Below are 26033 nucleotides of genomic sequence, written 5' to 3'. Positions count from 1 at the left end.
CAGGCAAACTGTAGACTTTGTGATTACAGTGACTGGTGGAAACACCCAATAAATGCTCAGTTGAGTAGATATTTACAATAAAGTGTGATACTTCTGACAAAGGAGACAAAGACAGGATGCTCTGGAAAAATCCAGAAAGGCCCCAGGACCCTGTCTTGGGTGTCCAGGAAAGACTTTATTTTGTGGTTTTAAGATTTTATTTATTTATTTGACAGAGAGAAAGAGTGAGAGCAAGAACACAAGCAGGGGGAGTGGGAGAGGGAGAAGCAGGCTTCCCGCCAAGCAGGGAACCCGATGTGGGGTTCAATCCCTGGACCCCGAGATCATGATCTGAGCTGAAGGCAGGTGCTTAATGACTGAGCCACCCAGGTGCCCTGTCCAGGAAAGACTTTAAAGAGGAAGGAACAGCTAAGCTGAGGCCTGAAGGAAGGGTAACAGAGAGCCAGGATACAATGACTTGAACATCATTCAAAGGCAGAGGATTCAGTATATGCAAAGACCCAAAGGCAAATAGACCATCTGCACTTGGGGTAACAAAACTGCAGAAGATTCAGTATGTCTCAGACAGGGAGGAGTGGAGACCAGGACTGAGTTATCAATTAGGCTTCAATAGGCATAGTGTGTAAGATTCCCAATACTTTAGAGACTCACAACAACATTCTGGTTTCTTTTAAAATCAGAAGGGAATAAAACAACTTCTGGTAGAGGAAAATGTTTTAATACTAAAACATTTAATACTAATATATTCATCTTTATACTAACACAGTTAGAAAGTATAATTTTTTGTACTTTTTGATGGGGGAAGAGACCCACTAAGGCAAAAGTGCCAGGGCTCGTGAAAATTATCATGCAGCCCCAGTGGAGAAAGGACTGGAGAGGTGAGCCAGAGCCAGACCTTGAAGGGTCTCATAGACACATTAAAGAGTTTTGGGCTTTTTCCCAAAACCAAGGTGGAGCCACTGAAGGGTTTGTAACAGGAGAATCAGGGGGACAGATTTGCATTATACAAAGATATGTAGGAAACATATTTCTAAATTATTCATAGTGGTTATCTCTAAGTGTGGGCTAAGAGTGACAAGTTTTCACTTTTCACTTTATGTATTTCTGAATTATTTGACAGTGTTGAAACAAGCATGGATGACTTCCCAATGTTTTCCCAAAGTTTTCTTAAAGACCTTGGTTTTCTACCATTGACTTCCGGCTTATCATTATAGACCATTACGTTTTTAATTAACCACACCAGTTGGAGGATGAAAGAAGGGAGGAGTAGTTAAAATTAACTATTGCAGCTGTGATGGAAACCAAGATTGAAATTATAGTCTACAATAAGGGGTGTTTGTTTTGTCTACTATGTGGATTTTGGTTAGCCACATAATCCCCGGGCTGTCCCTAATGAGAATAATGCCTATGTATTTCCAATTCATCACAATTTTTATCCTGGTAAAATCCATATGAAAAGGCTCTCAAGAACCAACGTATCAAGGAAAGGGGGCACTTAGACTGAGAGAAGCCTGTAAGAGGGTAGAGAAAGTCCCAACAGCCTTGCAGAGGTATGGCAAGTTAGGGATGGGAAGAAGGTTGTGCCTCCATGACAGGTTCACCTCAGGTGTCTGTGAATCACTAAATTATAGAGCTACCTTCTTCTCATTGGTTTCCCATTCCTCCCCATTCGCTGCTGGATGGTCAGTTAGTTACACTTGTGAAAATTACTACCTATAAAGAACCAAATTCTAATTTTATCTTAAATGGATTTTAACAGAACTAAGCAGAAGGCAAATTATAAGAAACACTTTTGAGATACCTTCTTCCCAGTTCAAGCCCACCTCCCACCTCCCACCCCCATTTATTTGAGGTCCGTTCTCCAAACTATCCCCTAGGGCCCCTGGCCATCCCATCAGGTTTCCTCCTCCTCCTTGCAGGCACACTTGTGCTCACCAAAGCAGGACATCAGATCCAAGCTAAACCAGTTAGATTTCTCTCTCAAGAATTTGAACTGAGAGACAAAAAGCCTGGGAATTGAGAACTGAGCATGACATCCAAGTGCTAGAAGAAAGGTCCAAAGATGCCCACCAATGATATTCCTGAGCTGGTCTGAATCCCACCATACCCACTGTTAGTTAGCTAACTATTTCTTAGCGGCTTCTATATACCACCCCATTGTCTTTTCAGTCAACTTCCCCTTTGCTTAAACTAGTTCAAGTAAGCTTTTGTTACTTTCAACCAAAGGAGTCCTTTTTTTTAAAGACTTTATTTATTTGAGAGAGAGAGAGAGAGGGAGGGAGCATGAAGGGGGGAGGGGCAGAGGGAGAAGCAGACTCCCTGCTGAGCAGGGAGCCCTATTCAGGGCTCGATCCCAGGACCCCAGGATCATGACCTGAGCCAAAGGCAGACACTTAACCAACTGAGCCACCCAGGCGCCCCACAACCAAAGGAGTCTTTTTTTTTTTTTAAAGATTTTATTTATTTATTCATGAGAGACAGACAGAGAAAGAGAGAGAGAGGCAGAGGGAGAAGCAGGCTCCACAGGAGCAGGGAGCCCGATGCGGGACTCGATCCCAGGACCCTGGGATCACGACCCGAGCCGAAGGCAGACGCCCAACCATCTGAGCCACCCAGGCGCCCAACCAAAGGAGTCTTAATTCAAGTAAATTTGAAATCAATTTCAAAAAAAAATTCAAAAATTTCTAGCATGAAGAAAACATTAGTATAGTAAAAAAGGAATCAACTCAGTAGAACCTCATTATGATTGTTGTCTTTCTAAAAAACAAGACATTATGGACAAACAGATGCCTTATATATCTACCTGCCTAGATCACAAATTATGGTACAACCAAATTTGTGGTAAAGCAAACACCATTTTTTGTCACAGAGTTTTCCTGATTCTAAAAATCTAGCAGAGGTTTTAACAGGTTGATGAAAAAGTTATAGGGTGCCTGGGTGGCTCAGTTGGTTAAGCGACTGCCTTCGGCTCAGGTCATGATCCTGGAGTCCCGGGATCGAGTCCCGCATCAGGCTCCCTGCTCAGCAGGGAGTCTGCTTCTCCCTCTGACCTTCCTCCTTCTCATGCTCTCTCTCTACCATTCTCTCTCTCTCTCAATAAATAAATAAAAATCTTTAAAAAAAGAAAAAGTTATAAACCTTTTAATTCATACAATAGCCACTGAAAACCAAAGCCACAAACTGTGGTCTTGGGTCACATCTAATCCAAGGATATATTTTGTTTGGCCTGCATGATACTTTTAAAATTTTGAATTCCTGCCAAATTTTTAAAATTTGGAAATTTCACATAAAAATTCAGATCTACAGCTTTTGTTTTTTAAAAAAAATCTGACCTCTACATTATTAAATCTAATAATCAATTTTCAATCTTCATCTGATTTGTTCTCAGCCTCATTTGACATAGTTGCTTACGTTCTCCTTTATGAAATATTTTCTTCACTCAGCTTCTGGAACACCACTCTCCTTTAGTTTTCCTCCCACCTAACGGATTACTCCTCAATTCTTCTTTTTTTCCCAGTTTTATTGAGATGTAATTGACACACAGCCCTGCTCAACTTTAAGGTACACAGCATAATGACTCAACATACATATATTATGAAAGAATTACCACAAATTTACTTAACATCCATTACCTCTTCTAGTTACAAAAAAAAAATTCTTTTTCTTGTGATCTGAACTTTTAGGATTTAATCTCAGCGACTTTCAAATATTACCATGCAGCAGTGTCAAATATATAATCATCATGTTGTACAGCACATTCCTGGTACTCATTTATCTTATAACTTGGAAGTTTGTACCTTTTGACCATCTTCCTTCAATTCCCCCTCCCCCATCCTCTGCCTCTGGTAAACACAAATCTGATCTCTTTTTCTATCCTTTTCACTAATTCCTCCTTATCTCCCCTCTAAATGTTGGATAGCCTGGGACTCAATCCTTGGATGTCCATTATAATTCCTTAAATTATCTCATCAAGTCTCTATGCTGACAACTCCAAAATCTCTATCTCCCATTTGGCCTCACACCTGAATTCCAGTCACATATCCTACTGCCTACTCAACATCTCCATTTGGATGTCTATGGCTTTCTTAAATTTAACTCATTTAGAATCGAATGCTTGTGCCCACCATATAAATCTTCTCTTCTCCATCTAAGTCAACAGGAACTCCATCCTATTTTCAGACTAAAATCCCAGAAGTCATCTTCTCTCTCTAACACTCCTTCTATCAGCGCCTAACAGCTCTACCTTCAAAACACATCAAGAGTCTGACCACCTACCACTTCCTCTAATCCAAGTCCTCATCACCTCTTGCCTCCATTACAATCATCATCTCCCTGGCTTGCCCTTGTCCCCTTAGAGCCTATTCTCAACACAGCAGCAAGGAGGTCATTTTTCATTGTAAGTTAGATCATATCACTTCTCTGTTCAAAACTTTTCCATAAGTTTCCATTTAATTCAGAGTAAAATCCAAAGTCCTGGCCTACAGTGTTGTACAAACTTGGGCTCCACAACTACTCCAACTTCATTGGCTCCTGCCATCACTGCTTCTGCCACAGGGGCTTTGGGGATGTTCCTTGAACAAACTGAGCACACTCCACACCAGGGTGTTGAACTTGCCTGGAATGCTCTTCTCCCAAATTATCTACCTGGTATGCTACTGCTTGCAGATCTCTCTTCAAATGTCACCTTATTAGAGCAGCCTTCCCTGATCACCCCGTATAAAATAGCTTCCCAACTATATGCCCTTTTCTCCCTTTTTCTCCATAGCATTGACAATCATCTAATAGACTATATATTTGTGTGTTGGTGTATTTATTGTCCATCTCTATCCATATAATATGAAGTCCAAAGCAGGGACTTCATTTACTTTGTTTACTGTCATTATCCCCAAATCTACAACAGTCTCCAGCACAAAGAGGATATTCAATAAATATTTCTTGAAAGAGTTCAAACTCCAATAACAACATTCAGCTGACTTTAGACAGACCATGAACTCTGGAATATACCACAATTTTCACTGTTCCCTATAATACTATACACAGCTTGTTTTACTTTTATATCATCTGCCCAGCCTGTATAGTAATTTAAACTTGAGTCAGAATAGAAGACAGAAACTTTACCTTGAAGAACTCAATGAGAACATCTTTTTTTTCCAGCCAAACAATATTATGAAGATATTTATCAGGAGTAGGTGGCGGGATTGCCATTGGAAAGTTATTCAGTGCTTTTATTTTTGCAAGGAGTACCTGAAAACAAACAATCAAAATAATGGTGATCAGATCCTGTGATGGGAAAGGGATAGTAGGTAAAAATTAAGAAAATCTAACAAAACTACTGTTACATAAATTTATTTTGATTTTGACTCACAGTTTCTCTCACTCTACTTAAATTATCCTCTAACCTTTATTGGTCCCTATTCTTCCTTTAACTCACTGAATTTATGAATTGATATATTAACTCAATTTGAGTTTATTATCTTTATAATCCAGTTAACACCGCATGCCACTGTGTCTTAATTTCAAATCATCTAAACTTCACAGTTGATTACTGTACAATTTAATGCCACATTTCCTCAAATATTTTTCATATGTATGATTTGCTTCTCTAAACTCTTCTAATTTTGAAAGATATAGTTCCAGCTTTGTGGGCTCTCAGAAAACTCTGGCTTCCCAGGTAAGAGATAATCACTTGTCTGCCTTATTCCCATGGCGGCTCCTACAGATCTCCCTATGGAACTGATTACATTATAGTATTATTATTTTTACTTATCTGCCTCACCCTCCCATTATGTAACTTTTGTTGATTGTATGAATAAAGGACTAAATGAAAGAATGAGGAAAAGCCAATGGACTTTGGGGGCAATGTTGCACTAAGTATCCCAATCTCCTCAAGAGTCCATGGCACGTAGTAGGTATTCAACATATATTTACTCAATTAAATTGAATTAGCTAGCTAACTCCTTATGACTATTTCCTTATGCCTTGGAAGATAATTATCTCTTTGGCTGACAACTAGGCAATCAGTATGCATTCAATAAGTAACTATTGAATGATTGATTTACCCATTACCTTTCTAGACAAACCTATAGGAAAAAAATCTCTCTCCTCATAAGGGCTATTATTTATTTATTTTAATTAATGGGTATCAAGCATTCAATTGAATCTGATATAGCCTTCAAAGTGATAAGTGAAAAAAATAGAATAGAAAACACAGTGTGTGTAGAGGTATAACTTGAAGAATACTGTAAAGTAGTCCTTTTCTTCTGTCTGTCAGACACTAAGGAGAAATCATATTACCCATTTAGTCCTTTGCCATGATATTAGTCTAAAGAGATAGAGCCTTAAAGGGGAAATCTGTCCTGTCCCACACCTATCTCCCTTTGGGGACCATGGAGAGGGGACTATGTCCTGGGAATGACCAGAAGCACAGTGCATGTGACACTTGGCCAGGAGCTGCCAGTGATAAGGAAAAACATATGACACTCCAGAGCAGCTAATCAGTGGGCAACACAGACAGAATGTGGGACCAGAACTTCTATGGGGATTTTTTGGTTTTTTTGGTTTTGTTTTGTTTAAGACTTTATTTATTTATTTATTCATTTGCCAGAGGGAGACAGCAAGAGATGGAACACAAGTGGGGAGGAGGGCAGGGAGTGGGAGAGGGAGAGGCAGGCTTCCCACTGAGCAGTGAGCCCAATGCGGGCCTCAATCCCAGGACCCTGGGATCATGACCTGAGCCAAAGGCATACACTTAACAACTGAGCCACCCAGGCACCCCAGAACTTCCATGTTTCTTATGGCCTTATGCTAGGAAACAGATTCTTACAAAGAATAGAAAGAACAATCATATTTGCACAAATACACAGTCTAGATGGTAGATGTGAATAAATAGCGTTAAATATTAACCATATTTTCCTCTGTCTTATGTCCCTATTTTTTTTGCAAACACATATATCGTTTTTTAAAAGTCTATTTATCAGCTAACCAATGATGCTGTCTTCCCTGCTCCTCTCCTCTCAGAACTGCCCCCTCCCTGATCCCCACGAAACACACACAAGTGCCGGTGTACACACACAAGCTGATCCTTTCCCTACCGTGTTAACATTATGTGATTCCCACCTCCCTTGCCACAGCTGCTAGGACTGGGCACAGCACATTCTACCAGTAGATAGAGAAGCAGAAAAATGTCGTTGGGTTTGTAGAGGGAGCCAAAAGAAGATGGCACAGAGGGCAACCCTGATATGAAATGGAGAATCTGGAAAGCTTTCTAGGTCTGCAGTCAAGTCCCTTCCTCAGGCCTGGCCACATGGTCTGGCTATTGTGGGTTCTGTAAGACACCATGTGTCTTTATAATAAATCCCCCAACCCCATTCCTCGGCTAAGCCTAACTCAGGTTGGTTTCTGTTACTTGAAACCAAACAGTTTTGACATGGTATACCAGGTAGCATTGGTGCTAGCTGCCACTGGCATTAACAAAGGCTATATAGGCAAAGGACAGAGTTAACACCTGATTTAATCTCCCTCACTCATTACACTCAAGTAACAATGCAGGCTTGGGTGTTGGGCCTGTGGAATCAAGCCACATGGAAAATTACTTTATTACCTTATTCATCTCGATGCCCTCATGTTTATCAATAATGCCTCTTGACCAAAGAAAAGTGAGGTTTTTCAGAGCTTTAGCAATCACACTCCGGATTGCCTGCCTGGTCTTCAAAGCAATGACAACATCGCGACCCTCATGCTCTATGAGCCCTGAAGCAAATAAAACTGTCAGTAAGCAAACAATTCAATAAGCACAATAATACCTAATATTTGTGTAGTGGTTTATAATTTCCAAAGTATTTACACAGTACCTATCATTCTTGTCTCATACAGAATTTGTGAGGCTGGGAGGACTAGAGTTATTTTCAACTCCATTTTATGGATGAGAACATTGAAAACTGGCTTCCCCCACCAACTAGGAGAAAATCACTTTCTCTGCCTTATTTCCATGGTATGTCCTACATATCTCCATTATGGAACTTATTACACTGTGGTATTTTGCTTTTTACTTATTTGTCTCCTGCTAAATATCATATAACTTTTGTTGGATGAATGAATAAATGACGTAACAAAAGAGCCCCTGGACTCAGCTGGTGGAGCTTTCTGAGATCAAATCTCATATCTTGTCCTCTTTAATGAACACCAAAAGTCACGAACTGGACTGTGAGTCACGACCAAAACTGCATCTCTTTCATCTTTGTACTGCTAACATGGACCAAAATGCCTGATATCTGGAAGGTACTCAGACTTTTTTTTAACTGGCTGGTATAATGAAGGATAGTGTGATCAGGAACATAGGTCAGTGGAGCACTTGACTCTTGATCTTGGGGTTGTGAGTTCAAGCCCCACGTTGGGTGTGAAAACTACTTAAAATTTTAAATTTTTTTTTTTAAAAAGGAACTTAGGTTTCAATGTCAAGTACACCTTGGCTGGAAATCTGGCTCACCACTTAACCACCCATATGACTTCAGGCAATTTAACCTTTCTAAACCTTAAATCTTATAGCTTCATCATCTATAAGATGAAGATGATAATAGTATTTGCCTCATAGAGTAATCATAAGGATTAAATGAGATAATGCATATAAACCTGTTAACACAGTTCTTGATATAATTAACATTTGACAATCAGTTTTAGTAACCATTTGGGAACAGGCACTCCCTTTTACAGGACTGAATCAAGAGAACTTTGTAATATTCCATAGTAGTCTAAAAGCATAATATGAGACAGCAGCTCCTAGGCCAGCCCCTAATCTTTAAAGGCACAGAAATAAAAATCTACCTATATGTAAAGGCAACAGTGGGTCCTGGATTTTCTGAGACAGTGCCAAAATTTCTGACATATTTTCTCCAAATTCACAATTTCATTCATTAGGCCATGTTCTTCCAATTTTGATTTGGAAAGTATCATCCTCATAAATCCATATAGCGTCTTATAATGTGGTTATGAATACAAAGTGGTTTTACTTGATTTATTTTATAATAACTTCCATTTGTGCCAGGCTCTCTCCCAGATACTTTTACATACACTGAGAGCCTGGCCTGCAGCCCCTTACAAGGAAAACAGACCCAAGAAGCTTTGTATAAAATCCTAGGGCTCCTGCTGTGTGCTTCAAGTCAAGCAGAGTGATTATAGATGCTCAAGAAATGACAACCCTTGTAGCCCCACATTCCTGAGTATCCTTGCAGGCAAAGTAAAACAAAACAAAAACACCCTTTGTAAATGTAATCATCATGTGTCTTTTTCTCACAGCCTTAAGGAATCTGATCTTGCCACTTTAATACACTTTCTATACTCCTCATTCTTTCCTCTATGTTCCCATAGCAAGTGCAAGACTTCCTCTAACTTTCTGCAGTTATCCATTGATATTCTCATACCCTCCACTAAGCTCGGCATTTTTGGCATACCTGGCCTGTGTTCAATAAATGCTCGTTGTGTGAATAAATGAGTAATTGAAGGAAAGTATGAACTTGTCTTCCCTTGGTAAAATTATGGGATAATAAGATGTGATTTCAGGAAATCAGATACTCCCAACTACCTACCTAGTTCTTTGACAGCATCTCGTTTGTTGGTTTCCAAAATTTCATATAATTTCTGTAAGAAGTTAAGAAAGACATTAATTTGTTATTACACTAACTGCATGTCTGGCTTTAAAATCTGAGAAAAAGAAGAAATCCCACTTAGTTTATGATTTGGGGGAGATGTTTAGCTCAGTTCTTCCCTCTGTGCCAATTCTGCTGCTTTCCCCGTGTTCCCACTCATATTACAATGAATAGTGTGCAGTCAGTAGCTTGCATAAGTACTGGACCCAGCCTTTCTCAGAAAAGATTAGTGTGCATTCTACTGTGCACCAAGGAGAATTCTCACAGACAGAGCTTTGTTAAGAGAGAGCCCACTGAGCCGCTCTTTGGGCAGCCAGTCTATCAGGAACATAAAAACAAGGGAAATAATGAGAAATGATGGTATTGATTAGTTCATGTTTCCTATGGATAACTCCTGACATAACTAAGAAATAGCTCTACTCCAGGGCTAACCATGGTGTAAGCTGTATTCAGTCTACAGTGGGTATTGGTCAAATGCCCACCATGCCCCAGGCACTGCTCTTTGTAGAGCTTATTCTCCAACTTTAAATCTTTCTGGAGCTTGCACTTGGCCACACCAACAGCCCTGGCAGCAAACAACAGGCAGTTCCCCAGGATTGTCAGGTACAGATGATACACACAGCATAGTGCTATTTACAGGGAAGAGTAACGAACACAGTGCTATTTTACTGGCTTGTTTTTTTGTTTGTTTTGTTTTGTTTTAAGATTTATCTATTCATTTTAGGGGCACTTGGGTGGCTCAGTTGGTTAAGCATCTGCCTTTGGCTCAGGTCATGTTCTCGAGGTCCTGGGATGGAGCCCGGGTCAGGCTCCCTGCTCAGTATAGAGCCTGCTTCTCCCTCTCTCTCTGCCAATCTCCCAGCTTGTTCTCTCTCTCTCTTCCTCTGCGCCCCCTCTCGTGCTTTCTCTCTCATTCTCTCTATCTCCAATAAATAAATAAAAATCTTTAAAGAAAGATTTATCTATCCATTTTAGAGAGAGTGTGTGTGCATACGCATGAGCAGAGGGAGAGAGGGAGAGAATCTCCAGCAGACTCCCCGCTGAGCACAGAGCCCAACACGGGGCTCCATCCCAAGACCTTGAGATCATGACCTGAGCCAAAATCAAGAGTGTGATGCTTAACCAACTGAGCCACCCAGGTGCCCCTGCTGGCTTGTTATCTAAACTTTAAGTAGCTAAAGTTAAGTTTTTGCTGTTGTTTTGGTCTAGGAAAATCACATGTAATAAATCCCTTGTTTTGAATATAAGAATGAGGTACACAGTTTTTATTAAATTGTTTCTTTTCACTTGATAACACCAAATCAATATTGGGAAGCTGCCAAATTAATGGCTTGCCCACCGCACCCACACACCGTGGCCCCGCCCTGCTTGCACAGGGGCATAGGTAGCTGTGAAGACCCCTTCAAACCAAACTGGACTGATAGCAACTCCGTAACAATGTTATAGAAAGACCTGCACAAGAGAGCACAGAAACTGACTCCTACCCACACATAGAACATAATCATTAAAGCCTGGGCATACATGTGACTCCTCTAAGTGAGCTGCCACTGGTCAGTTTTCGAACCATGTCACTTTCAGAATAAACACAAGTTTGAGAACTAAACACATCTCACTAAAAAAAACATTTAAATCTTTCCTGAAGTCTCCTTTATAAATGCCAAAGGGGAATTTGTTTCATCTCTTACACTTTGAGGTAAGCACCCCCACATGTCAATGCCTTCCCCCAAACTCCTCAAAACACATTACCTCCCACCACTGACTGCTGCTTTCTTCCCTCCTCTTCCCGTTTCTGAAATCTTTTCTCCCATGAATAGTTCTATCTTTCTAGTATAGATCCATCTAGACTTTCTGTGCTTCTTTTGTCTTCTCTAATATTCAAAGTAAATCAACAAGATAGAATTCTTTTGCACATTTGATCCAATAATTGATACTTCCTTGATAAATCCAGAGAATAGTTCTCTAGCCTATCTATAAGGATGTCATGAAAGATGTTAGATGATTTGCTAAAATTCAGCTATCCTCTTCCTATAGTGGTCCCTGATTAAAAAAGAAAATTTTAAATTCTAAAGATATTTAACAATATATCTTCTTGTGTGTTTTAGATATTAAAATAAAACATTAGGGTAGGTATCTTCGCAGCCTCTTTCCCTCTCCTGGATTTAATAAGGAAAGAGCCTCTCTTTCTTGGCTGAGGGCCTGAGGTAACTCACAGTCATCACAAAAAAAATGGGCAAAATAAGCAGAAGATATAACCCCCAGTCCATTCCTGATTTTGTGTATACACACACAATCATTAGATCTGGGCTCTCTGATGATGTACTATATGTTGGCTAACTGAACATAGTAAATAAATAAACAAACAAACAAATAAAAAATCAAGAGTCTCACTTGGGCTGAGAAAATGCCCTTCAGCTATTGATACTGTTCACTTTGGACCCCTCATCTACACATCTGAAAATATAAGCAAAAGTCACCAAACATGGGACAGGTAAAACAGGATGAAAGACAAGAACCAAACGTGACAAGTAGAAGAATGAACCTCAAGGAAGCAGAACTAACACAAGAAACAAAAAACTTTTAAATAAAAGAGATTCAAGGGAATATCCCATTTGTTTTAAAAAAGGTGGGGGGGGAACCAGTTTCAATGAAAAGAAGCAATCACAGTACTTGAAGATCAGAAAGTGTTCAAACTGGGTATTTACCCCAAAGATACACATGTAGGGATCCAAAGGGGTATGTGCACCCCGATGTTTATAGCAGCAATGTCCACAGTAGCCAAACTGTGGAAAGAGCCAAGATGTCCATCGACAGATGAATGGATAAAGAAGATGTGGTAAATATATACATTGGAATATTATGCAGCCATCAAAAGGAATGAGATCTTGCCATTTGCAACAATGTGGATGGAACTGGAGGGTGTTATGCTGAGCGAAATAAGTCAGTCAGAGAAAGACATGTATCATATGACCTCACTGATATGAGGAATTCTTAATCTCAGGAAACAAACTAAGGGTTGCTGGAGTGGTGGGGGGTGGGAGGGATGGGGTGGCTGGGTGATGGACACTGGGGAGGGTATGTGCTATGTTGAGTGCTGTGAATTGTGCAAGACTGTTGAATCACAGATCTGTACCTCTGAAACAAATAATACAATATATGTTAAAAAAAAAAAAAGAAGAAGAAGATAGCAGGAGGGGAAGAATGAAGGGGAGAAATTGGAGGAGGAGATGAACCATGAGAGGTGATGGACTCTGAAAAACAAACTGAGGGTTCTAGAGGGGAGGTGGGTGAGGGGATGGGTTAGCCTTGGTGATGGGTATTAAAGAGGGCACATTCTGCATGGAGCACTGGATGTTATATGCAAACAATGAATCATGGAACACTACATCAAAAACTAATAATGTAATGAATGGTGATTAACATAATAAAAAAATGATACTGAAAAGAGAAAACGGAAACCAAGAGGATGGAATAATCAAAGAGGTGATGGAAGAAAGATGGCAATCTTCTGATTATGAAAGCTCCAACAAGTGCTGCATAGGATATTTTTTTTTTATTTTTTTATTTTTTAAATTATGTCTCCTACCCAAGACCCCAAGAACAAGAGTCCCATGCTCTACCAACTGAGCCAACCAGACACCCCAATAATTTTTTTAAGATTTATTTATTTATTTTAAACCATGCACGTGCATGTGTAGGGGGAGGGGCAAAATAAGAGAATCCTCAAGCAGACTCCCCCATGAGCACTGAGCTGGAGGTGAGGCTCAACCCCACACTCCTGAGATCATGACTTGAGCCAAAACCAAGACTTGGACCTTTAACTAACTGAGCCACCCAGATGCCCCCATTTTTTTTTAAATCACACCTAGACACATTCTGGTAAAAATTCAGAACTCCAAGGAGGAAAATCCTATAAGCCTCTAAACACAGAGAGAAAAAAGTCACCTACAAAAGCACAAGTAAAATCAGACTTATAACATCAATGCTGAAGACAGATGGCAATATCTTTAAGAAAATAATTTTGGACAGTGAAAGGATCAATTATGAGAGCAAAATACAAAGATTTTTTCATGTGTTAGCCCATACATCACCTATGAAAAAAAATTACTTATGGGCATAATCTAGCATGATAAAAAGGAAAGCAAAAAGGAGGCTCACATGGGACTCCAGAAAGGGTGGCTGAGGAATATAAGCTAAAGGAAGAGAGGAAGATAGTTTAAAAAAATATTTTTTTAACTAATCCATTTGACTGTTTCATTTAGAAGAGTCTCTTTCAAGTAGTAGATGTTTAATGATACTGATCATATTTCTTTTGTTATGGGTTGAATCAAATGATAGGGTCTACACTGAATAATATTTATATAATCACAACAAAGTAAAGATTGTTTTTTAGTTTTCCATGTATGGAGTCATTTATTGAAAAAAATAAAGACATAATTATACTTACATAATAAAATGTAAATGTTATAAACCTTTTCTCTGTAAAAGTAATTGCTCCAAAAATTTAAGATGGGGAGAAAAAGAAAAGGCTAAAGCAATATTCTAAGCTCTCTGTACTTCATGGCAGAGAGTAAATAAAGGCTGTTTAGAGATAATAAATCAAGAATAAAATACATGTGCACATTGTTAAAATTATTATGGCAAACAGTAGAGGAATTAACACAAGAGTAGTTACTATGGGGATGCCTGCCTTCATCTCAGGTCCTGATCCCAGGGTCCTGGGATCGAGTCCTGCATCAGGCTCCTTGCTCAGCAGGGAGCCTGTTTCTCCCTCAGCCTGCCATGCTCACTCTCTCTCTCTTTCTCTCTCTCTGACAAATAAATAAATAAAATCTTAAAAAAAAAAAGAATGGTTACTCTGGGGCTGTGTCTGGGAAGCGATAGTGTGGAGGGCAGGGAGGGATACTTTTACTTCTTGAATTTTATTACTTTCAAGTTGTAAAATTCTGCATGATTATTCTCTTACCATCTTTTCTGCGTTCTCTTCTCTCTACATATATATATTTGGATTCAAAGACCTTACCCTTCAGGCCATGCAGAGCCACTGAATATTCTTTTTTCTTTTTTTTGAAAGTAGGCTCCACATCCAGCATGGAGCCCAGCGCAGGCTTGAACTCACAACCCTGAGATCAAGACCTGAGCTGAGATCAAGAGTTGTACTCAGCTAACCAACTGAGCTGCCTAGGTGCCCCGCCACTGAATATTCTTAAGCAGAAAGTCACATGTGAAACTTGAAACGTTACTAGTTTGCAGAGGGTCCTGGGTGGACAGCCTGGCATGAGGGAACCAAGTCAGGAGCTGATTCACTCCATCTTCGAGTGCCTAGTATGCTCACATCCTCATCTCCCATTTGGTACCTACTTCATGCTGCCTGGAAATAAGGAGGGTCTTGAATGATTAAATAAATAAATAAATACATACATACATACATACATACATACATACATACATACTACTACTCAGCCATTCTTCAGCACCAGCATTTCGAGTTTTCAACGTCAAATCTTTCTTCTCTTTCCCTCTCTCTTCCTCTCCACTACAGACCTACCCTTTCTTTGAAGACTCATGAGTTTTGATTCCTGCACGAAGCCTTTTCCAATTTGCCCTACCCTTTAGAGAGTGTTACAAAGGCAGACGAATCTCTAGTCTGCATCCAGAAAAAATTGAAGGGTAGATTTCCTCTGTGAAGATCATAAACGAGTTTGATAAAGACACCTGACATTTAAAGAGCGAAGACTGTCCTCTGCAGCACCTCTTATAACATAATAAGCAATTGAATCCCCTTCACTTGCCGCAATTTATCTCTTGGATCAAATACATGTAGAAGTAGTCTTAAAAGATATGACTACACCCAAGTGATTGTTTTCCCAATCTTGTCTCTCACCTGATATATTGATTCTCGGCTGGAAATTTGTTTTATTAGAAATTTGGTATCCTCTTGACTTTTGACATAACCTTTTGTAATACTATACATCAAGCGGAGGCGTTTTTTGATCTGCACATCTACAATATTTATCAGTAGTGGGATTATTATCTGGAACAATGAAGAGAAAAAAAGTGTGAAAATTTGATGAGGAAAAGCACCCTCAAAGGCAGGTGTTCTCAAAGTGTCATCTTGGGGAGCAGTGACATTACCCAGAGACTTGTTAGAAATGCAAATTCTCAGATACTTCCTAGCTCTAAATTTCTCCAACCATAAGCTGAGGCAAGAGAGTGTCATGACTAAAGAAAATGGGATTTTAAATATAAACCCTCCGAGGTTCAAGTGAGAGCTCTCCTATTCACCAGTTCTATGACTTGAGCAAGTTACTTGTGACCTTGAGGATTCTGTCTCCTCATCTGTAAAATGAGGGTAGTAATACTTCAGTACCCGAAGTCCGACGGAGCAGCCCCTCACAACCAATACAGTCAATCACAGAGACAGAATCAGGTCAGAATGCAGGGCAGATGGTGAGGAACCAGGTCACAGAGGAGGAAGGTGAGAAGAGCAAAATAACATCATAGCAAAGGAATTACAAGAGCAGAGAAAGAAGAGATTTTTAGCTGTTCTTATGCTGTTTGGCCAGAGGGAGGGATAGCAAAGAGGATTTTTACAAAGTGTCGTTCCATAATGCACTGACACCCCCTGAGCTGTTCCTAAGAGGATCTAAGGTAAAAATCTCCAATATTCTTCCAAGCTCTCCAGTATAGGCTTCTTTTGAAAGCCACATTGTACTGAGACTGGCTATTAGAGCACCTGACTTTATATGTGGTAACACCTACTTCACAGGGCTATTGCAATAATTTAATTAGATAATGTATATAAAGTGCTCTGCACAGTTCCTGGAACATAGTAAGTGCTCAATAGAAAATATTAATCCTGATTATATTAATTCCTTAAGTATACTTCATGGAGATTTGTCAAAGTGTGCTGGACAGAAGTAGCAACTGGTTCACACTCTGAATAGAGTTGACTTCCACAATAACACATCTTTAAATCTTTACTTCCCTCAGAGAGACATTTCACAAAGTATTACTCTACAATAATCATTTTACCTGCATCTGCATCCAATCTCTGTATAAAAACTGATTACCTAAGGAAGCTTCTCCTTTCCATTTTAAGACTTAGACTCATACTACACATCCTGATTTCTAGTGTACTTTGTGTTATGGTGGGGTTATACCTTATGTAGACACGTGGCTCTAAGCTCATAAAGCAAAAATCACAAATAATCAAAATTACCCCTTAGAGTAGGGTTTATGTATACAACTCTGCATAGTAACGCTTTTGAACACCAAAGCTTGGTAACAATGATATAGAATCAAGGAAAGAACAGACAAAAAGTCTGCAAGTACAAGTCTGAGCATTCAAACAATTCTGCCTTTACGAGACTACTAAACTTCTTGGAGAATGGGAATAGTTGGAGGATTCTAATGAATCTCTTTTGTCACCAGAGTTTTCAGCAGTTGTTTTTTTTTTTTTAACATTAATCCTTCATAACTTCAACACATACCAATAAACTTGTTTGACATAATAAGAATTAAAGAACTCAAAAAAAAAATGGAGTGGTAAATGAAATCATCTAAAGCTCCCAAGTTAAAAGCTTATATAAGATAACTTCTTTGGAAAGAAAGGTTTAAGAGCTGAGACTGGAAATCTGAAAATCTACCTTCAGAATCAAAACCAGAGGTGTGGAAAGAAGGAATAGTAGCTGCTATAAAGACTAAAGGACACAGCAAAATTTAAGTTCCATAGGCAGTATGCTATATAAAAATGGCTTGTAGAGAAAATATTTTCATGCTTCTGCACAGTTAGGCCTTTATGAGCAAATTTTACTAAAGCCTAGAAAACTTGTTTCTGGGTCACCATGGTTCAAGTGGCACCAACATTTTCATTCTTTCACTCAACAAATATTTGATTAAGAACTTACTATATGCTAGGCATCATTCTAGAGCCATAGGTTACATCAGTGACCATACAAAGATCCCTAATTCATGGAGAGTACATGCAACATACAGTACAAAGGTAACAAGTGCTATGAGGAAAAACTAAACCTTAAGGAAGTGCAGGGGGCAGGAAGATGGGGTGGGAAACTGGTATGTGTGGGGGGACCACACAGCGTGGTAAGGGAAGGCATTCTCTGTGAGAAGGTGAGAGGGTGAACCAGGTAGACACCTGTAGAGACAGCATTCCAGAAAACAGCTCCTTCTCTTGTTTCCTTCAAAATAATGAGGTTTCTTAACACATTTAACAATGTAGAAAAAAAAACCCAATATTTAGAAGCGTGATGTTTTACCTTGATGAAAGGAATAAACCTGATTATTCTGAAATATCCTAGTATTACTGTAATCTGAATAAGGACAAAGTTGTCTGGTCTCAATTTGACAAAGTATATACAAAAGATATCCATGATTCCAAGAAGCATGATAAGAAAGTCCAAAGTATTCCAATGTTGATGAAAATATTTCCTTTTCAAAATTACTATCTATTTAGAAAACAAACAGAATGTACATTATTTCATAGTATCTATACAGTGATGGGGGAGGGGATGGGTCTTCAAAATTAACAGTTCAGTCCTCAACTACAAATGAGTTGTAATCCAAAAGTTGAGTTTTAAGTTATTCATTTGGAGTTCCAAACAAATATTTTTAATCTCCAACATCAAAATCATAATTTGATTCAAAATATACATAATCTATAATGAAATTGAAATGCCAAAAGCAAATAGTTAAACATAACAGTAAAGAGAATCATTGCAACACTATTAATAACAAAGTATGAAAACAGTAATGCTGACAAATCATCTTTGAAGAATTTATCCTAAAAAGTAGTTCTTGGGGCGCCTGGGTGGCTCAGTAAGTTAAGTGTCTGCCTTCGGCTCAGGTCATGATCCCAGGGTCCTGGGATTGAGTCCCACACCAGGCTCCCTGCTAAGCAGGGAGCCTGCTTCTCCCCCCAGCCTGCCACTCCCCCTGCTTGTGTTCTCCCCCACTCTCTCTCGACAAATAAATAAATAAAATCTAAAATATAAATAAATAAATAAATAAATTTAAAAAAAGTAGTTCTCATGACAAGAACCTAGCAAACCAATTTGGGTTTATTCACTTATTTGCTTTTTGCATCATTATAGAGAGTATTTGAGGGAAACAACCATTTGTATTTTCCATCTGGATTTCCATTTCTCTTGCATGTCATTGGGATTCTCTCCACTATTTATGATACTTATCTTACCTGATATCCAAGACCATGACTATTCTACTGATTAAATTATTAAACTCAGAAAATTCAAAAAAGATTACTAAAATTCCAGGATCCTATCAACTATTACAGCAAATGGCTTCTAGTATCAAATTATTTCAATATGACAAAAATAGATTCAAAGATATCTGAATTGTTCTTTTCATTGGATACATTTTATTTTAAACAGTACCTTCAGTGCTGATCGAAATATGTATAAAAATACAAAATAGTTGTTTACTGATATAAGTGCTGACACATTTAACTCTCTTGCCATTGGCCATAGATGCATTATAATAGGATAAATGTACATTACTGTTATAACATGTCCTGCATATTCAAATTCTTCTGAAAATACCATGTGATACACAAAAAGCAGAAATTTATTATTCCTGGGAAAAAAAGAGACCAATAAAATGTTAGATCACTTTAAAAATATAACAGTTGTGATCTGAAGTTCAACATTTGTTCTAACAAATCATTAATTTGAAAAAGAGTATAAAAATATAAAATAAATAAGCAGAAAACTAAAGCATACTTTCTGTACATAATAATCATCATGAAGAAAGATAAAAATATAGCTCTTATTAATCTATATCAGGATGGGGAGCATTTTTTAAAATCAAGTCTAATAGTACATAGGAAACAAGGCAAAGATTCATTCATCAAAAGCAAGAAATAAGTAAATATAGAAAAAAATCAGCATCACTTAAAAGTAAGAACAGGAAACATTCTATTCAGTAATTACCATGACATATTTTTTTTTAATTTTTCCAATCCATCCTAAGTAGAGCCTAACAAAAAGTGGTTATCTAGATATATGTCAAAACCCTAGGGTTTTAATTCCTTATATTTCTCTTTAAACTTAATACATGGAAAAAAGTTTAAAAATTATCAGGATTTGTTATGAAAGGTATGTCAACACTCAAAATTTAGTAGCATGAATTTCTCTGATATTTCTCATATTTATATATCTTTTGTTAATAGAAAAACCTTGTCTTGTCTTCCAGCTCTAAGTTCACAACTTATCATCAAGCAAAGAGTTTACACAAGTTAGGTAAATCTGTATCTTGTGATATTTTGGGAAATTGGTTACAGGTATTATTAAGGCTGTGTTTTTCCTAGTTATGGACATTAACAGAACCACCCCATGGCACAGATGAATTTGAGAGGAAAATGTAGGCCATGAGTTTGATATTTCTCTCCCCTGCTCAATGTTATACCCAGAAGAATATGAAAGCAGTCCAGTTTGTAATATGACCCCAAGACATGGCAATTGCCACTTAAAGAGTCCAAATATGACCAGTCCTTGTTTCTTCATCCTACCCACTAATATGGGTATCAACAAAGTTGCTTAAACAGAATGAAGAGAAGCAAGTGCTCTGCTCCTTCACCACTCGATCAATAAGAGTTGACCATAATATTAGTTAATTTTTTTAATAAAGAAAATCAATGTAATCAATGTTGACAATGTGGAAAAGGTCATATTATTAGGTATATTGCTATTAAAGGTTTACAATTACTTACCCATACATAATAAGAGATGCCTTATCTTTATGATATTCCAAGAAAGCTAACATGTTTTTAAACTTGATAAGCCAACTTCTAGCTCTTACATAATTTGAAACATCATAAATACTCATGAATCTAACAGAGAAAAATAGACATATATGTTAAAATAAAAATAAAGTGCTATACTTTGGGGTAATATAAAAAGGGAAAGCTTATTAAAAATGCTCTGTCCTGAGCCTCTGTTTCCATCCACCTACCCACCCACGGTCAGGTACAGGAAACCTCTGTTGCCTCTGTCCCTGGAACCATTCTTGACTTGAGGTAGAACATAATTAAAGCTTCTCCAGACCAATTCTTTGGGGTTCAGAATCAAGCTCCCCTTTGTTATGCCTCGCCTAGCTCCAGCCTCTCCAAGGCCCTACCCTTCCCAAACTTTAGGAACTGATGTTAGATCTCCCAGATAGATTACCAGACTGCTGAAATGTTACTATCACCTGGCAGGATTTCCTATCATTGTTGCCCCCACAAGCTTTGTCTTGGATCATCCATTAGCGAATGCTTGCCAGGACTATGACCAGATATAGATGTATCTCCAAGATACTTGAACTTTTCATATCAAATTTAATTGCATCGCCAAGGTCCATCAGTTGGGTCAATTCCTTCAAGGCTTGCTCCACCTGACTAATGGCAGGCTCCAGGCTTCCCTACCTACCTTATCCAGTAACTTAGTAAATATGATATAATGAAAAGATAAATATAATAGTATATGAAATTACATAGATTCTCTTTCATGGCTCCCCTAGTCTCTTACTTAATTACACTGTAGTCAGATATTCCTCCAGAATCTCCTAATGACACCAAAGTTATGAACCTTCAGTGGGAAAAAATGTAAACAAGTAAAATAAGAAGTAGATGGTTATATGGATGGATGGACAGATAGATGAAGATAAGTGAGATAAATAGATTGATCAATCTGGACGTTTAACTCTCAGTTTGATTTTTTTTTTTTACCATATACCCATTTGATTTTGGAAATAACAATTTAAGAAGTATTATACTTACTTTCCTCGGATGGGGCAATAGCTTTTGGTTGCACCAATTAATATCCGGGCTGCCTCTACACTGAGGATTCCATCATTACACTGTTTTTCAAAGCTACTCTAAACATACAATTTTAAATAAACATTACAAAGGACCAAACATAATATAATATAATATATTCTGCTTTACCTTTATATAGCCCTCACTATTAGTACTGAATTCATTATAGGAAAATATACTTTTACCAGAAAAATCCTGTAGCAGCAAAAAAAATTCATTCTAAATTGAATGAATATTTCCTGAATATTCATTTTTTTGTAAAGTACTATCCTGGATGCAATAAAAGATACCAAGTTTCCTAGCTTCAGAAACTCAAAATCTATACAAGTCAAAGAGTTTTCTTTAGTAATATAAACAGCATCATAGCAGCATCTTTCTGCAGCAGGATAGTGCAAAGTATTAATTCAAAGGTTAACTAATCATCTCAACTTCTTAAAGAACTACCAAGAGAGAAAAGTAAATTGTGTTCTTTTTTTTCCCTTTTTGCTAGCTTTATTGTGATATAATTGACATGTAACATTGTGTAAATTTAAGGTGTATAATGTGATGATTTGATACACTCATCTATATTGCAAAATGGTTACCACAGTAAGATTAGTTAACTCATCCATTATCTCACATAATTACAACTTTTTGTGTGTGATTTAAGATCCACTCTCTTAGTAACTTTCAAGTATATAATATAGAATTGTTATAGTCACCATGCTGTATATTAGAGCCCCAGAATTTATTCATCTTAAAACTGGAAGTTTGTACACTTTGGTTAACATTGCCTCCATTTCCCTTACCTCCCAACCCCTGGAAACCACCATTTCACTCTGTTTCTATGCGTTTGACTTTCTTTTTTTTATATTCCACACATAAGTGAAACCATACAGTATTTGTCTTTCTCTGTCTGACTTATTTTACCTAGCATAATGTCCTCAAATCACAAATGACTGTTCTGTGGTTGAATAACATTCCATTAGGTTGATAGATGATAGATGATGATAGATAGATAGATAGATGATAGATAGATAGATAGATAGATAGATAGATAGATAGATAGATAGATAGATAGATGATAGATAGATAGATAGATAAATAACATTTGTTTTATTCATCCATCAGTGGACACTTAGGTTGTTTCCATGTCTTGACTATTGTGAATAATGCTGAAAGAAACATGGGAGTAGAGAGATCTCCTTGAGATCCTATTATCATTTCCTTCTGACATATACCAAGTGGGGTTTCTAGAATATATAATAGTTCTAGCTTTAATTTTTTTGAGGAATCTTTATATCATTTTCTGTAGTGACTGTACCAATTTACATTCCCACCAACAGTGCACAAGAGTTCCCTTTTCTCCACATCTTAGTCAACATATATCTCTTGTGTTTTGGGGATAGTCATTCTAACAGATGTGATGTGATATCTCATTATACTTTTTTTTTTCAAGTTATTTTAGTCACCTGGTGGTCATCACAAGTGCATTCCTTTATCCCCATCACCTATTGTGTTCATCTCCCTACCCACCTCCCCTCAGTTTGTTCTCTATAGTTCTGTTTCTTGGTTTGTCTCTATATTTTCCCTTGGCTTGTTTTGTTTCTTAAATTCCATATATGAGTGAAATTATATGGTATTGTCTTTCTCTGACTCACTTCATTTATCATTATACTCTCCAGCTCCATCCATGTTGTAGCAATATTATACCACTTTTTTATCCACTCATCAATCAATGGACACTTGGGCTGCTTCCATATCTTGGCTATTATAAATAATGCTGCTATAAACATAGGAGTGCATGTATCCCTTTAAATTAGGGGTTTTGTATTTTTTGGGTAAATACCCAGTAGTGTGATTCCTGGATCAGAGGGTAGTTCTATTTTTAACTTTTGAGAAACCTCCATACTGTTTTCCACAATGGCCACACCAGAGTGTATGCCCACCAACAGTGCAAGAGTGTTCCCGTTTCTCCACATCCTCACTAACACCCATTGTTTCTTGTGTTGATTTTAGCCATTCTGACAGGTGTGAGGTGATATTTCTCTGTAGTTTTGATTTGCATTTTCCTGATGATCAGTGATGATGAACATCTTTCCATGTGTCTGTTTGCCATCTGCATGTCTTGTTTGGAGAGGTGTCTGTTCATGTCATCTGCCCATTTTTTAATTGGATTATTTGTTTTTTGGGGTATTGAGTTTTATGAGTGCTTTATACATCTTGGATATTAACCCTTTATTAGATATGTCATTTGCAATATAACTTCTTCCATTCCATAGGTTGTCATTATAGTTTTGATTAGCATTTCCCTGATGATTAGTTATGTTGAGTACCTCTACATGTGGTTGGCCATTTGTATGTCTTCTTTGGAAAAGTGTCTATTCAGGTCCTCTGCCTATTTTTAATCAGATTATTTGGGTTTTTTTTCTATTGACTTTTATGAGTTTCTTATATTTTTTGGATATTAACCTCTTATCTGACATATGGTTTGCAAATCATTTCTCCCATTCTATAGGTTGCCCTATCATTTTATTGATTATTTTACTGTTCAGAAGCTTTTTTAGTTGCAGTTGCTTCTGTTGCTTGTGTCTTGGGTAACATATTAAAAAATTGGTTGTCAAGACCAATATCAAGGAGCTTTTTCTTTATGTTTTCTTCTAAGAGTTTTATGGTTTCAGTCTTATATCTAAATCTTTAATCCATTTTGAGTTAATTTTGTGAGTGGTATAAGATAGAGGCCCAATTTCATTCTTTTGCATGTGAATACCCAGTTTTCCCACAATTTATTGAAAACACTAACTTTTCTTCATTGGTATTTTTCACTCTTTTGTCAAATATTAGTTGACCATACATGCATGGGTTTATTTTGGGTGTCTCAATTCTGTTCTGTTGGTCTATGTGTCCGTTTTTATGCCAGTACTATACTGTTTTGGTTACTATAGCTTTGTAGTATAGTTTGAAATCAGGAAGTGTGATGCCTCCAGCTTTGTTCTTTCTCAAAATTGCTTTGGCTGTTCAGGTTCTTTTGTGGTTTTATACACATTTTTGGATTGTTTATTCTATTTTTGTGAAAAGGGCCATTGGTATTTTGATAGAGATTGCATTGAATCTATAATGGCTTTAGGTAATATAGGTGTTTTGACAATATTAATGTTTCTGATCCATGAACATATCTTTCCACTTACTTGTGTCTTTTTCAATAACTTTCATCAGTGTTGTATAGTTTTCATTGTACAGATCTTTCACCTCCTTGGTTAAATTTATTTCTAAGAATTTTATTGATTTTGATGCTATTGTAAATGGGATTATTTTCTTTAATTCTATATCACAGAATTCCTTGTTAATGTACTTAAATACAAATGATATTTTTATGTTGATTTTGTATTCTGCAAATTTACTGAATTCGTTTATTAGTTTTAACAGTTTTTTGGTGGACTCCTTAGGATTTTCTTTTTTTTTTTTAAGATTTTGTTCATTTATTTGAGAGAGAGAGAGAGAGTGAGAGATCATGAGTGGGGAGGGGCAAAAGGAGAGGGAGAAGCAAACTCCCCACTGAGCAGGGAGCCCAATGCGGGGCTCCAACCCAGGACACTGGGATTCTGGCCTGAGTCAAAGGCAGTTGTTTAACCAACTGAGCCATGCAGGTGCCCCTTATGGTTTTCTATATGTAAGATCATGTCATTTGCAAACAGACAGTTTTATTCCTTCCTTTCTGATTTGGGTGCCTTTTCTTTCTCTTTCTTTCTCTTTCTTTCTTTCTTTCTTTCTTTCTTTCTTTCTTTCTTTCTTTCTTTCTTTCTTTCCTTCCTTCCTTCCTTCCTTCCTTCCTTCCTTCCTTCCTTCCTTCCTTCCTTCCTTCCTTCCTTCTTTCTTTCTTTCTTTTCTTTCTTTCTTTCTTCTTTTTGGCTGATTGCTCTGACTAGGACTTTTAGTACTACGTTGAATAGGCATGGTAAGAGTGGGCATCCCTGTCTTGTTCTTCATCTTGGAAGAAAGCGTTCCACTTTTCACCATTGAGTATGATGTTAGCTGTGGGTTTGTTGCACATGGTCTTCATTATACTGAGGTATGTTTCTTCTGTACACAATTTGCTGAGAGTTTTTATCATGAAAGGGTGTGGAATTTTGTTAAACGCTTTTTCTGCATCTATTGAGAAAATCATATTATTTTTATCCTTCATTCTACCAATGTGGTGTTTGACTGAATTGTGGATATTGAACCATCCTTGCATCCCAGGGATAAATCCCACTTTATCATGGTTCATGATCCTTTTAATGTGATGTTGAATTTCATTTGCTAGTATTGTGTTGAGAATGTTTGCATCTGTATTTTTCAACAGTATTGATTTGTATTTATCTTTTCTTATAAGAAAGATAGTGTCTTATCTGGCTTTTGGGTATCAGGATAATGTTAACCTCATAAAATAAGTTTGGGAGTGTTCCCTTCTTTCAATTTTTTGAGACTTTGAGGACTGGTATAAATTTCTTCTTTAAAACGTTTGATAGGGGGCGCCTGGGTGGCTCAGTTGTTTAAGCATCTAACTCTTGATTTCGGCTCAGGTCATGATCTCAGGGTCGTGAAAT

At 37.6% G+C, this 26033-nt stretch overlaps 1 protein-coding gene across 1 annotated transcript in view; it reads right to left on the bottom strand.

Annotated features, from left to right (window-relative positions):
- SLC9C2 (solute carrier family 9 member C2 (putative)) overlaps positions 1 to 26033 on the bottom strand; it is a 103925-nt gene that overhangs the window by 23739 nt on the left and 54153 nt on the right. Inside the window, 8 exon segments of the mRNA XM_088017018.1 lie at positions 5119 to 5244; positions 7601 to 7749; positions 9582 to 9633; positions 15523 to 15672; positions 17915 to 18103; positions 19049 to 19247; positions 20383 to 20502; positions 21430 to 21527. Coding sequence (XP_087873144.1) covers positions 5119 to 5244; positions 7601 to 7749; positions 9582 to 9633; positions 15523 to 15672; positions 17915 to 18103; positions 19049 to 19247; positions 20383 to 20502; positions 21430 to 21527 — 1083 coding nt within the window.

The sequence above is a fragment of the Eumetopias jubatus genome, unplaced genomic scaffold (assembly GCF_037043125.1).
Source record: "Eumetopias jubatus isolate StellerSeaLion01/CBP00866 unplaced genomic scaffold, mEumJub1_p1.0 scaffold_12, whole genome shotgun sequence".
Lineage (NCBI taxonomy): Eukaryota > Metazoa > Chordata > Mammalia > Carnivora > Otariidae > Eumetopias > Eumetopias jubatus.
Note: the sequence above shows the minus strand (reverse complement) of the source record. Positions and strands in the feature narration are given on the sequence as shown.